A 14,138-nucleotide genomic window follows, 5' to 3' on the forward strand; every position below is an offset into this window, starting at 1 on the left:
TTTTGAGGAATGTAAGTGGGATTTCCCGGGGCCTCTTTAATTTAATCAACAAAGAACTTATTCTAATACACACTATCAAATCAAATCAAATCAAATCAAGGTTTGCAACTTGAAATCACTAAATTTACAAGTTAAGACGCTTTTTCACTGGATGAGATTCGCTGTCTCCATTTTTCATGTCCCTTTGTATCCCTTGTATAATTTTTTGACACGTGTCCAACAACTTAACCCTAACATAACATTGTTAACTTGAATAAATTAGAAAAATAAAAACTAAACATTAAAAGAATAAATATAACCAAACAGCCACCAGTGTCCAACCACCTCACCCGCCACAACCCCTTGTCCTCCTCACTGCAGACCAGCCCTCTCCCGAGTCTCTCTCAATCTCCTATCTATGGCAACCTCACAGGTCTCACATCTTGGAAGGCTTGGGGAAAATGTCAGGATATTGCAATCCTTATGAAAGCAATTTGTGGGTTGATCTTCCACATTGGAACCTTCACAAAGCCATCACTCTTTGAAGAAAAGTTGTACCTGGCTTCCCTCCTTCACGTGGCCATGAATTCCGGTTTAAGAGTTTAGAAATTTTTTATCTCTCATACATAATTATATAATCAATAATTAATTAGGGTAGAGGAAAATTAGAAACCCTAAAACCTCCCTTTTATTGAGATCAACGGTGAAAATTATGTCATCAAATCCAATTTCTCCAATTCCACTCAAAATATCAAAGGAAAAAGTGGTGAATTTTTCAGACTTTAGAGAAGGTGGAAGGTTTAGGTGCAAAGTTGATATGACAAGTCCGATCTTTGTGATTTCTTTAACGGCATCGGTGTTCAAGTGCTCTATCATCAACTCCAACGAGCTTGACATAGGGAAGGAGAAGGAGATGAGGTTGGCCGGCGAAGAGGAGGAGAGGCAAATGTCGTCGGTCAGATGGATGTTATATTGGGGTAAAGTATAGGCACATGTCAAAAAATTATGCAAGGGACACGAATGGGCATGGAAAATGGGAATAGCAGATTCCGTTCCCTTTGTCATTGAGCTAAATTCTGTTGGCCTCTTTATAGTTTAGACTATCATTTTGTATTAAAAAAAACATTTGAAAGAAAAATAGCACTAAAAAAATGTCATATATTTAACATGTTGGAGGTTGTTATTATGAATTCCAATTTTAGAAAGAGAAATAATATTAAACTCAAATAATATATTTAACATGTTGTGGAAGTTGTGAGTTCAAAATTTATGGATATATACAAATTGTTAAATAAATAAAAATGTATGTAGCCTTACTTTTAAGGAAGTGCAAGTTTGCCCACTAAGCTCCCCTTAAAAAAATTTGACCAATAAAGTTACCCAACTTTTTAATTTTGTCATACTCAATGTGCTTAAAAAACAAAAACAAAAACAAAAACTTCAAATTTGTATCAATCATCATGTCCCTCAGATGAAGGGTGAATGTTCGTATTTTTTATTTGGAATTTTCACTTGGAACGTATTTTAATATTGGTAAGTAACTGAGACCTAATTCGTATTTTTAATTATTTCATGTGTTTTTGTTAGAAAATTTTAGGGGATATGCCTCTGACTCAAATCGGAGACACATCTGCAAACTTTGTAACTTACCAGTTCACAAACTACAAGGACACATCTATAAACTTTGTAAATTTCTCCTCGTCTTCTTCCATATCTACTTGTCTCAATCAATGGGACAAATAATCATCACGATATCCGGCACATAGTGTCGCCAACAACACAAAAGTTTTGATAATGACGATATATATATATATGACGTAGTGGGTAGGGAAAAGGTAATGACTCGACTATAACCAAAAAAGCACCAATTGCATTATTGCAGTATGGGAAAGCCTCGACTCTTTTGTTTTGATGGATTATGTAGGAAATTTGGGAACGATTTGGAAAAAGCAAATTTAGGTTTTAGCCATAAAAAAATTTTCACTTTTGGAAAAACATGCCACCTCCATATATATAGGATGGTAATTGTTATATGGGTAACTTGAGTCCTTTTTTATCCTCACTTGACACTACAATATCATTAATATTAATATCATTGAATTTTTTACGAGTGCTACTAAATTAACCCTAAAATTAACTGAGTACACCCAGAAACGGACTCACGTTGGAGCAAAAGTGGTCAATTGACCCCATAACGCCGGAATTCAACACTTGAGTGAAATTTGTTGACCCCTGCAAACGATGCAGCAGCTATGGTTGCCATGCAATGTAAGCTCTGTTTGGCGCCATCAATGGCTAATTCCTCTCGAAGAAGAAGACCTAACCCTAACTCAGCTTTTGCTTTCCTTGAACAATGTCGGATTGAGATGTGTGGGGTTTTTTTCATGAAACGATGTGTTTCGTGTAGTCTGGCTCATACAATAAAGACACCACCGTTTGGTTTGTAAAATCCCCTATTTGACCAAAACTCTGCCTTCTGATTAAATTCCATATAATCCCTACCATCTTCTTTTCATTCATCCGATAGAATCACTGCACTTAGCCTATATTTTAATGTTTGGAACCTTGTCACTTCTGAGGTGATTTATTTCTAACCACAATATATATATATATATTGTATAAATAAATAAAAGTTCTTTTTAGTTGTTTTATATTTTTCTTAATTAAAATAATTTGTCAAAAAGCTTACGTCTCAATGTCTTGAGGCTTAGGCTTCGCCGCGCGGAACCAAATGAGATATCAATGATAGTGTTAGCTTGGTTGTTTCTATTGAGAAATATGATTTTGCTTGTATTGATAATCAAATCATAATACGATGTTTTCATAATATGAAAAATTATTGTAGATTATTGTAGTTTGTATAAATTATGAATGCTAATACTATCGATTTATTTTTCAAGGGTCTTTTTTGTCTGAAAAAAATATGTGAGCTTTTACAAGTGATTGTAAAATTATTTTCATATTATGAATTTTACCTAATTTACATAAGGCCAATGCCTAAAAAAATACGATGTAATTTTACAAAAAAAATACCTCAAAATTACAAAACTATTATTAAATGCCGTCAAATTTTTTTGCTTCACTTGTTAGGCCCGCGATACAGAGTCCATTAATCATTATATCGTATGTCCTCACATCAGGTCGAAGTCCTTTTGATGATAAACCACAAAAGAGATCCCTTGCAGATTCAATTTTTCCAACTATGCACAAACCTTCAATAAGAATATTGTAAATCACAATATTAATATCCAACTTCTTTGCTTCTATCTCTCCAAACAATTGCATTGCCCTAGAAAGTTGTTGGTTTTTACACAGGCCATCCGGTAAAATAGAATAAGTTCGAACATTTGGAAGTTGGCCACAAGCTTGCATCTCAGAGAACAACTTTTGTGCATCCTGTATTCGACCTGCTTTGCCAAAACCATCCAAAAGAGTGTTATAGGTAAAGGTATTTGCAACTAGTCCCTTATGAGACATATCCAGAAAATGCATCATGGCCTCATCTATTTTTTTAAGCTTACAATATCCATTTATCAACGTGTTGTAACTAACAACATTAACCATCGAGCCCTTGCTAAGCGTTAGTTCAAAATCATTTTGTGCCTTGCCTATTTCTCCTCGCAAACAGTAACCATCCATGAGTGAAGTGTACGTAACTGCATTAGGATCAATATCTCTTTGAATCATCATCGCAACCACGCCTTCTGCTTCTACAACCATTCCCTCCTTACAAAGTGTGTCTACCAAGACGCTGAACATGAACACATTTGGAAAGATATTTTTACTCACCATTTCATTCAACAACCTTGTAGCTTCTTTCCACTCTCCTAATTTGCAAACTCCATTAATCAAGGATGTATAGGTAATGACATTTGGGGCAATAGCCTTGCACATCATTTCTGAGAAGAGGTTTAATGCATCATCAACTAGTGTATCCTTACAAAGACTGTCGATGATTGTGTTATAGACAACTAGGTCAGGCTTGCAAATCCCTTCCTCCATCTTCCTAAGCAATTGAATAGCTGCACGGTTGTTACCCCTCATGCAAAAGCCCTTTACTAGTGTGCCATAAGTAACCACATTAGGCTGACAATTATCTCCTGCAATCATTTTGTTGAAAATTCCTGCCGCCTCCGCAGCTCTATTCTCGAGAAGAGCCGCTGATTAAAGTGTTAAAAGTAATGACATTTGGTTCAAGACCAACTTTGAAGATTTTTCCCAAGGCAGATAAACTAAAACCCATTTGGTTCAAATGACAATAACAATTAATGACAATGGTTAGGTTATAAACATCATGTCCAATTCTCGACACACCCATTTGGTTATACAAGGAGATGACGGCCGAGTAATGTTTCAATTTTGCAACTTGACCCAATATTTGATTGAAACGAACAACTGAAGGCCGAGGACGCATTTGGAGCATTCTATCAAACACATTGAAAGCATCCTCAACATTTGTGATTTTGGGTGAGTCTCTCCCTGGCTGGTCTAGTTGGGTTCTTGTAGATTTGATTTGTTTCGAAGGTTGAGAGTGAAAGAAAGCAAAGTAATTGTTGTCCAAAACAACAAGAGTAGAGTTAGAGTGAAGACAAGGCATACCTCTCCATCTCCGACTGCTGCAATAAAAAGAAGCAGCAGCTATATTCCGCATCATCATCTTCAGCATCTCAGTGAGTCAGTGAGTCTCAGCCAACCTTCAACATTTGGGAAGCGATATCAAAAAAACTCCACATCCATCACACCTTCAACATATTTCCTTTGTAAAAGATGTCGTACTCATCAACTTCCTGGAAATAATTTTATATTGTTCAAAATGACAAGTTATATATGGGATATAGCAAGTATTTAAAATGACAAGTTATATAGTACTTATAGTTAGAGAACTGGCGTGATGGATGTGGAGTTTTTTTATAAGCACGACATGTATGTTAATCGATTCCTTTTTCCAGTCCAAAATGTATAAATCAAATACTTTTTAACTAGATATGCCATCAAGAAAAATAGGAAAATAATAAAGAAGAAAAATAGGAAACAATCAGTCTCTAATCGGGGCTGGATACAAGGCCTAGTCTTCAATAGTCTTCAATTGCAGGTTACTGGACTGGGGAGTTGGCGTCTGAAATACTTTGGGACTTCCACTTTAATCCATCGGCAACAAGGCAGACGCATCAACCATCAAATTTAAATTTACTGTTTGGTATTTGAGAGAATTGTGTTGCATTATATAGCCTAGTACATCAAATGCATTAAAACCCTACGCAAATTTTAAATCCAACTTGGTCTCGCTAATTAGCACCACTACTGATAAGAACAAACACAATGCCTTTCGCCTAAAAGGATATCCTATGCCTATCTTGCAACATTTGAGGAAATATCAAAATGAGAGTAAAGAGAAATGGAGCCAAATCTCATTATCCGCCTATTTGACCCCAGTTTTAGCCTCATGTTGGATTATTAATTTTTGTTTCTTACATCTAAAATGGTCACGAGGAGCAAAATAACATCCTAAAGATAGAAACAGCCAAAAACTTTTCATAAGACGGTTTGCCATCGATAGAGCAAAAATGAAAAATAAAAGAGTCATGTCTCTTGAGGTTTCCTTCAAGTATATGTATTTTATCATCAGCAAAACAAGGGATAAGATGCTTTTCTTGCCATTTTGCTAGCTTCTTCGCTGTCGATTTTCAGCTCTTTCCCGAGTTTTACCTGCCAGCCCAGTAGGGTTTTGAAGAGGACACAACTAAGCTGGTTTGCCATGAAAATTTCTATGTTACTCTTCGAAAGCGAGCTCACGTGCACCTAAAATACACTTTCCATCAACAGACTTGTAAGGTGGGTATTATAACCTATAGAGACTAGAGTTCCAAAAAGATACGGGTGCAAACTACAAGGACAAAACAACGTAGTGTAACCTAACATGATAAAAAAATCAGAACAGGCCCAGCTTTTGACTCTGGAAAAAGGACCTCATGGAAACGCGTGCTGGAACTACTTTTGCTCCCTCTCCACTCTCCACATATGGCATTTGAACTTGAATGCCTAAATGTATTGGTGTCGCTTAAAGATCAAAAATCTTTCCACAAGGAATCTCGGCATTCTCTCTGATTGCCGCTGAAGTCAGTAAAGCCCACAAGTGTCGTTATAAAAGAACCGCTCAGGTATCGCATCAGCTTCACTCATGGTATCTCGAAAAGTTTCTTCAATTTCACAACCAGCTTCCATTCATCAATTGATAGCTCATCCTGAATATTTAAAATTACAATTAAGAGCCACAGTTGACATAGTCCGAAAAGTGAACTGTACATGAAATTTAAGCTTACCCGGTAATTTGCTTTTAGTATATCAATCGACCTCCTTGAGATATGACTGACAAGTTCATCTTCAATTTCAAAATGCCTACCAAACATCTTTTGCTGTTCATCAGAATTTGTCCCAACTATCTGCAAAAACACAAAGAAAAGACTGCGATAAGCACTATGCCAAGTAAAGTCAGAAGCAGACAGGAACCAGATCACCCATAAAGCAAAGATGAGCATGGGTCAAATGCGAAAAGCCAACAAATAAAAGTAAAAGCGAAGGCCATTAATGCATCAAAGGACTAGTTGCAAAATCAGAATAGTGCTTCAGTAGGACTTAACCTCAATGGAATCAAAACCCCCCTCCCCTTCTCTCAAAACAGTAGTTATAACTAGCTTGATGATCATAGGGAGTTTTTAACTGATGTCTAGAAATTCTTTTATGCCTTTCCTTCCAAATGGCATACACAGCTTCCAAAAGGCAAAGTTCTTTTACAAGAGTTTCCCTTTTCATTGAGCTACAGCCCCAATCAATGAGCCATGACCATGGAGTCTATATTTTCAAATTACTTAAGATTCTAATATTAAACGACTACTGAACCCTGTGAAAAATTTAAGTTGCGCGGAAAATATGTGAGCAGTTACTTGTAATACATCAAATAAAAGAACTTACACTTCCAATGATAATATCGAAAAGTATCAATCAGTGTATAGCTTTGCTTTGTCATTGCTCATACAAAAGCGCATTGATCTAACAAAAACCTATTATCTAGAACCCACTATTCATAACAAAAGTCATAAAGCCCTATAATTTTTGACACGGCAACTCCATATATTTACCCGAGGCAAGAACAGCAACAACTACAAAATTGAACTTTTCCGACTAGTGACACGTGAGAGAGAGAGAGAGAGAGAGAGAGGGTGAAAATACGTATACATACAAATGTCAAAAGTTATCATACCTTAATGGCTACCTTCAGCCCCTTCTTTGCTATATCAACAGGTTTGTGGTTATTTTCAATGGATGCAATTCGCCCAATAGTAATAAAATCCCTTTGCGGAATACAAATTGGAGTCCCAACCTGCACAAAGATCACATAATATAAAGACAGCCAGATTTAATTAACAAACATTTAATTGATCTTATAAAATAACACTTTCAAAAAGTTCATGTGAAGGCGCTGAGCACTATCTACACCCCGGAACATAATACACATGCTTTGAAGGATTGAGGAATGTAACACATGCTTTGAAAGGTGAAGGAGTGGAACTTATTCATATTAAACCAAAAATAAACTCGCAAACTTTGATCATACATGATTCAAGAACAAGTATTAATAAAATGGAGAGAAAAACTTAGGAAAAACCAAAAGAGCTAGCTCTGGAAACATCAAATATAATTTACCAGCATCTGGGGATGAACTTTCAGTGTAACAATATCTAGAATGTGTACTAGTTGTCTGGTATTTCAGATGATAAAGCATAAATACCACACAAACTAAAATTCTCATGAATTTTGAAAATTAATTGTTTTTTTAAGTGCACATTGTTTAAACAAAATATATTGCATGTGAAAGTGCATGAGAAACCTTCTGAGAAATTCCACTAATTAATCCAAGATAGTAGTCGGCAATAAAAGGGCTTTCCCGCTCAGGAGTTACATCCTTAGCAGCGCCAAATAATGAAAAGGGGAACCAGCAAAACATTGGCAGGTTCCACAGGAACACTCAAGCTATTTCAGCAAGATTGTTTCCACTGCCTACTTTAAACATTCAACAACTCTAATAACTCATTCGGTGAAAATTACAGACTATCCTTCTACTTGGGGCAATTTTCAACATTGAGGTCTCAGCTCAAGTTTCTAAGCAAAATAGAAAGAAAAAAAGAATCTAGAACAGAAATAAAAAGAGACAGACACAAATTAAGATGGTAAAAAATTAACCAAACACTGCTAAACAGTACCCTGAGAATAAACACAATGGGCTCTTCCCAAATGTATAGACATGTCATGCCAAGATAAACCTAAATTTCAGACGGTATATCCCACTAAAGAGAGCAAGGTGAAACAAATTCAATGTATATAATAGTACCTTCGCAATGCCTTCCAGAACATCAACTCCCAACACAATTGGATCCTTCTTGTTGAAAACACAGTTGGGTAAAATCTTGAGCACACAGGGAAAGACAGCTTCATCAGCAGATTCCTTTTTCTTTTCCTCCTTGAGATTGTCAATATAGGCCTTAAATTGATCGAATAAGTGATAGATGATATCAGCAATAAAAATCTTCACACCTAAATCATCTGCCATTTCCCGGGCCTCTGGTGTCACTTTGACATCAAATGCCAGGATGGTGGCATACTCCTTTTTCTTTTCGAGCATTACACTGGCCTTCATGACGTCCTTTTTATGGACGGGGCCTATGCTAATACCACTAACAGGAATATTAACTTCTGGGGTCTTCAAAAACTCTAGCAATGCTTCCAAGGAGCCTAGAGTAGATGCTTGTACACAAACTCCCTCCCCACTCTTGTCAATCCTGTTCAAGACTGACTTCATGTCTTCCATAGCTGCTTCCTTCACCTCTTCCAAGTCATCACGAGGCCCTACCACATATAGAGCAGTGCCAGCAATAGCATGTTCAAGACCCTGCAGATAACAAACATCAAAAATCAAAAAAATCTCACAAGAGGAGTTTACAACTAGTAGAATTGGATTGGCCTTGATTTCAACCAAAATTACCTGTGCTGTGATCTTGATACCCTGTGCAGCCTTAATTTCACTATGATGCAGATAAGTTCCCTGAAATAAAGAACCATTAAATCATCATCTGATGACAACTGCCTAGTCTCAGACATTAAGGGTTCATACATACAAGACATGAGAAAACAATATAATTTTTGGAGCTAATCCAGTTGATAACAAATGAACACATATTCACTCAATAGGCTGTTAAATAGCTAATTCTTGTTATATCTTAAGTTCTAAGTTCTAACATGAGAGAAGCATAAGAATTATTGACACACTGACATCAACAGAGCGCATTAGAATTTCTAAAATTTTCAAAAATTTGAGGATTGATGTGATGGTTTAACCTTACAGTTTTTTCTCCTACTGTTCGTCCTTTTGCGATTTCAACATAAAATCCAACAGCAGTTTCTGCTTTTTCCATTTGTATAATATAAACAGTGCAAACGCTCACCTAAGCACCTACAAATAGGCGCTGCTAACATCTATCATCCAGTAGTCATAGGACACCATCCAACAGCTTCAATGATTAAAAAGGTAAATATATATTAACTTTGCAGGTGTTAGCAGGTGTTGGATTGAACCCAACCCCTGCTGTATTGAATCCCAATACCTGCCGGATAATAAGCACTCGACGATGCATTCCATAGAAATGAATCTCATAAGAAGTTTCAACTAAATTTAAATTTGAAAGATAAAAATAATAAAAATAAAAGTAAAAATCTACTTTAATGTGCGTTTAAAATTTTTAGCAATACTGATGCTGCTCCACCTATTCTTCAGTGGACTTTCACTGGGAGTAACAGATTTCATTCTCTTACCAAATCACCAAAATGCTAAAAGCAAATTCGAGTAAAAAGGAAATGGAAGAAAACTCACCTTCACACGAAGTTCTTTCATCGGATGTGGTGTCAATAAAGCTCGAATTGAAGTAACAATAGGTCCCTAAAAGAGACAAAAAGAAAATGATATCAATAATGGCAATCACATGTAAACTTCTTCACATGCTGACTGCACCAGTTGTAAAATAAATAATCACAATATTTTGTAAAAATTATAAGTCACAATTTACTAAATTGTCTTGTGAAAAATGGTTTTAGATACTTGCCTGCATGCCGCAAACAACTATTTGATCTCCTTCATGAAGCACACCATTAACCAATACAACATCAATTGTTGTCCCAAGGCCTTCAATAACTTTAACCTCCAAAACCGTACACTGGTGCACAAGATCAACCCCCCACCAAATTACTCACATTTCAACTGTTATAAAAACCTTTACATTTCTGGAAAAAAGGTCAAAAGAAATCAAACCTGCACTTCATTGCTGTAAGTAAGTTTCTCAACCATAGTTTTCTGGGTCCATTGAACCAACAGTAATAGCATATCTGGAATCCCTTCACCACTGCAATATTCACAACCCAAATTTCAGGACATATAGAAAAGATACTTACAAAAATAACCTTCAAAGTGGAGACTAAGAAGAAAGACAAGGCCAGATTCCACAAGCCATACCTAATGGCACTTGTAGGTATAATACTGTATGTTTCCCCCATTTCTTTATTCTTATAATACAATTCAGTATTTAACCCCTGCTCCTTGAATTGAGTGATAATCTGGCAACCCATACAAGAATTGAAAGTTTTTAATACCAAGAAAATCAAATTAAATAAAGTGACACAAAAAGACAAGGTTGGAATATACAGGACCTGTACGAGCCTCATATTGAACTCATTTTGCACATCCTTAGTTTGTTGCTTCATTGTCTTAACAATTGGTGCATTGCGGCAGGTTTTCCACCCATAGAGTCTGTCCACCTAAAAATTGGACATTCAAGAAAAGCAAAAACTAATTAAACATTGACAATAAGACACTAGTAGGGATCCAGAGGGTGGATTAAACCATAAAGCTCACCTTGTTCAATGCAACAATGAATTCCGTATTCCTCATTTTCAAAAGATTGAGTGACTCTATTGTTTGAGGCTCTAAGCCATGCATGATGTCAACAACCAAAATAGCAATATCACATAAACCTGAACCCCGTGACCGCAAATTAGTGAACGACTCGTGCCCAGGGGTATCAATTACCAATAAACCTGGGACCTTCAGCTTTGCATCAGCTTTCAGTTCCTTAGTTCTCTCACGGATGTTCTCAGCAGGAAAATATGTTGCGCCAATCTGCTGAGTAATACCTCCAGCCTCACCTTCCTGAACATTTGTGCCTCGGATACAATCCAGCAGCTTAGTTTTACCAGTATCAACATGGCCCATAATACAGCAAATAGGAGAACGAAGGTTATCTTCACCCTCTTTAGTGGCAGAATCTGAACTTGGTGCTTCTTTTTTAGCAGTAGCCTCTTTCTTCCTACTTCTATCAGCATCAATCTCAGGTTGCTTTTTCTTATTCTCAGCATCCTGAGATTTTATTGGTTGAGAAGGAATGCTTCTCTGGGCATAAACTGCCAACTTGGAACCTGCACTCTTTATGTCTTTTTTCACGACAGGTTCAGGCTCAGAGTCAACCTCTTCATCAGAAAATCCACTTTTAAGAGAAAGGTTAACAACAGCATCATCCCAGCTCTTTGCATCCCATTCTTCATCATCTTCTTCTTCTTCTTCTTCGACTCCATTCTCTTTAACAGATTCAGCAACTTCAGATTTGTCCTCTAGGTCCACTGATTCTACCTCTTCAACCTTGTCAAATTCCACAGAGTACAGCTCAGGAACGGTGTCTTGCTGGTTTTCCTCTTCTTCTATGCTTTCCACTGGGTTCACATGAGCCACACCATTTGCATGATTGGGTACTGCTTTTGACTTCTTTTTCTGATACAAAGGTCGTTTAGCTTTTTTCTCATTGTCTGTGGTAGGGAGAGGCAAACTCCCTGATGCATTAGCTGCATTAGCAAGTATCTGGTTTCTCATTGCCTCCAGCCGACGGGCTTCTTCTTTTTGCTTTGAACTTAAAAGCTTGCCTTCCTGTCTCTTCTTTTGTAGCTTCTCCTTTTCTCTTTCTTTTTTCTTACGCCTGGCCTCTTCCTTTTGCCTTTCAAGTTCTTCCAGCCTAAGCCTCTCCTCTTCTTCTTTCCTTCGTTTCTCCTCTTCTTCCCTTTGCTTCCTCTCTTCCTGCTCCTTCCTCCTCGCAAGGGCCTCTTGCATCTCCCTAACATGCTTTGGCACTTTCTTGTCTGCTGCTTTACCTTTCACTTCATTCTTCTTGGATTCTTTAGGTTCAATTTTTTTTTCTTCTTGTTTTTCATCCTCAATGGCCACAGAAGCAGTAGCAGTCCCTGCAGCCGCTGCTGCAGCTGCTGCCTTTTTCTCCTTTTCCTTGTCCTTCTTCTTTTTCTTCTTCTTCGAAGCAGCAGACTCCACAGTCTCTTCTTCACCTTCCTTTTCACCTGAACCATCAACCGGGGCGACTATATCAGATTGAACCTCAACTTTCTCCTCTTGCATAGGAGCAGCAGCAGGTTTCGATGCAAAAGACCCCTCACCTAGCTCAGCAAGAATCATATCCAAATCATCCTCTTCCTGAGCAGTCCTTCCACTTTTCTTCTTCTTTTTCTTACTTTTTGAAGTTTCTGGAACCTCTTTACTCTTGTTAACTTTAGCATCGTCAGCTTCAATTTTACTAGTTTCCTTACTTGGTTGTTCTGGTTCAACTACATCTGTATTTTCAGCCCCAACCTTAGTTTCTTCACTCGATGCAGTAATAACACTATTACCTTTCTTTTTGGAAGACTTCTTCTTACCTGTGAATGCAATCACAGATGCATCTTCGTCCTCAACTCCGTCATCACCAACTCTAGTTGATTCGGATACAGAAGTATTTTCATCATTTCCCTCGTCAAGCAATGCTGCGCTAAAAGCATTACCACCACTCTTCTTTGAAGCCTTTGATGACTTCTTTTTCTTGCCGGAGAAAGTAATCTGAGGAACATCATCGTCCGCATCTTTCTCTTCATCCTTATCCTCATCCGCATCATCGAGGGCATCGAAGCTAGCTGCTGCAAACACACTCCCCACCTTCCTTCCACCCTTGGACGGCTTCTTCTTCCCCGTAAACGCAATTACAGGCTCATTTTCATCATCTTCTTTACTCTTATCCTCAGAATCATCAACAACCTCACCATCACTATCGCCCTCATCACCAATGACATCAAAAGCTGACCCTGTAAACAGACTACCAGCAGTTTTCTTTGACGATTTAGAAGCCTTCTTCTTGCCCGAAAAACTCACCACCGGAGCATCCTCCTCCTCGTCCCCTGTCAACCCAGATTTCTCATCATCCTCAACATCCTCATCTTCATCACCAAGCAACCCAAAACTTGAAGTGCTAAACACACTATTCCCACCACTCTTCTTGGACTTTCCCTTCTTCTTTCCAGTGAAAGCGACTTGGGGAACCTCATCATCACCCTCGTCCACCTTTCCCACATCGTCTAAGTCCTCATCCCTGCGCTGTGAAGCTTTTGAATTTCCCTTTTTGCCCTTCTTTCCAGTAACAGCAACTTTCTCTTCTTGGACTTGAGACTCCTCGGACAGCTCAGTTCCGATTGAATACTCATCATCTTCAATTACCAGCGCCTTCTTCTTCGATTTCGACCCTGCAGGTTGCGGGTTCTCTTCGTCGCGAGTAGTCGGCTTCTTCCGACCCATCGAGGTTTCGACTAATTATACAATCTTTTGGAACAATTGAAACGAAGCCCCTCCAAAATCCTAAATTTCAAAATCAATAAACACAATCAAGAAAAAAAGATACAGAAATGTATTTGTTTATGTATGTTTCAGAAGCTAAAGAATTAGATCTAAATTTATAAAATCAGAAAGCAGTAACCGCAAGAATCATTTCAGAAAAGTCAAAAAGAATCTGATCATATTTATAAGAAAAAACACACGCATATATCATACATATATATGTATATATGTATATTATATATTAGAGAAAGAGAGCTCACTTGAGGCGGTGAGGAGAAAGCACAAGCAATAGAACCGAGGGGTTGCAGAAGAAAATGACTGTTCGAATGGATTGGAATTACAGGGAAGAAGACTGAGCGAGCTTCAGAGAGAGAGAGCATTAAAAACAAACGTGTTCTCTTTTAAAGTTTCTAGGGTT

At 37.6% G+C, this 14,138-nt stretch overlaps 2 protein-coding genes across 2 annotated transcripts; both read right to left on the reverse strand.

The window, feature by feature from the left end:
• Positions 1 to 2,930: 2,930 nt before the first annotated feature.
• Positions 2,931 to 4,780, reverse strand: LOC103336348 (uncharacterized). The gene has a single exon (XM_008239391.3). It carries the CDS (start codon positions 4,087 to 4,089, stop codon positions 3,034 to 3,036), a length of 1,056 nt encoding a protein of 351 aa, XP_008237613.3. The 5' UTR covers positions 4,090 to 4,780; the 3' UTR covers positions 2,931 to 3,033.
• A 705-nt stretch (positions 4,781 to 5,485) lies between these two features.
• Positions 5,486 to 14,138, reverse strand: LOC103336330 (eukaryotic translation initiation factor 2 (eIF-2) family protein). The gene is made up of 12 exons (XM_008239373.2): positions 13,981 to 14,138; positions 10,937 to 13,741; positions 10,732 to 10,839; positions 10,538 to 10,638; positions 10,337 to 10,427; positions 10,131 to 10,241; positions 9,902 to 9,967; positions 9,017 to 9,076; positions 8,366 to 8,923; positions 7,238 to 7,357; positions 6,300 to 6,419; positions 5,486 to 6,221 (listed from the first exon to the last, which is right to left on the reverse strand). The coding sequence occupies exons 2-12, from the start codon at positions 13,679 to 13,681 to the stop codon at positions 6,156 to 6,158; spliced, it is 4,146 nt and encodes a 1,381-aa protein (XP_008237595.2). The 5' UTR covers positions 13,682 to 13,741; positions 13,981 to 14,138; the 3' UTR covers positions 5,486 to 6,155.

This window comes from Prunus mume, linkage group LG6 (genome assembly GCF_029339155.1).
Source record: "Prunus mume cultivar Tortuosa linkage group LG6, ASM2933915v1, whole genome shotgun sequence".
NCBI lineage: Eukaryota > Viridiplantae > Streptophyta > Magnoliopsida > Rosales > Rosaceae > Prunus > Prunus mume.

What these genes read in the sequence shown, in the direction of transcription:
- LOC103336348 (XM_008239391.3), bottom strand. Translation starts at nt 4,089, where the DNA reads ATGATTGCAGGAGATAATTGTCAGCCTAATGTGGTTACTTATGGCACA.
- LOC103336330 (XM_008239373.2), bottom strand. Translation starts at nt 13,681, where the DNA reads ATGGGTCGGAAGAAGCCGACTACTCGCGACGAAGAGAACCCGCAACCT. An exon ending in TCAATATGAGGCTCGTACAG is followed by an intron (nt 10,639 to 10,731) that starts GTCCTGTATATT and finishes ATGGGTTGCCAG; the next exon opens with ATTATCACTCAATTCAAGGA. An exon ending in TAGTTGTTTGCGGCATGCAG is followed by an intron (nt 9,968 to 10,130) that starts GCAAGTATCTAA and finishes TGTCTCTTTTAG; the next exon opens with GGACCTATTGTTACTTCAAT.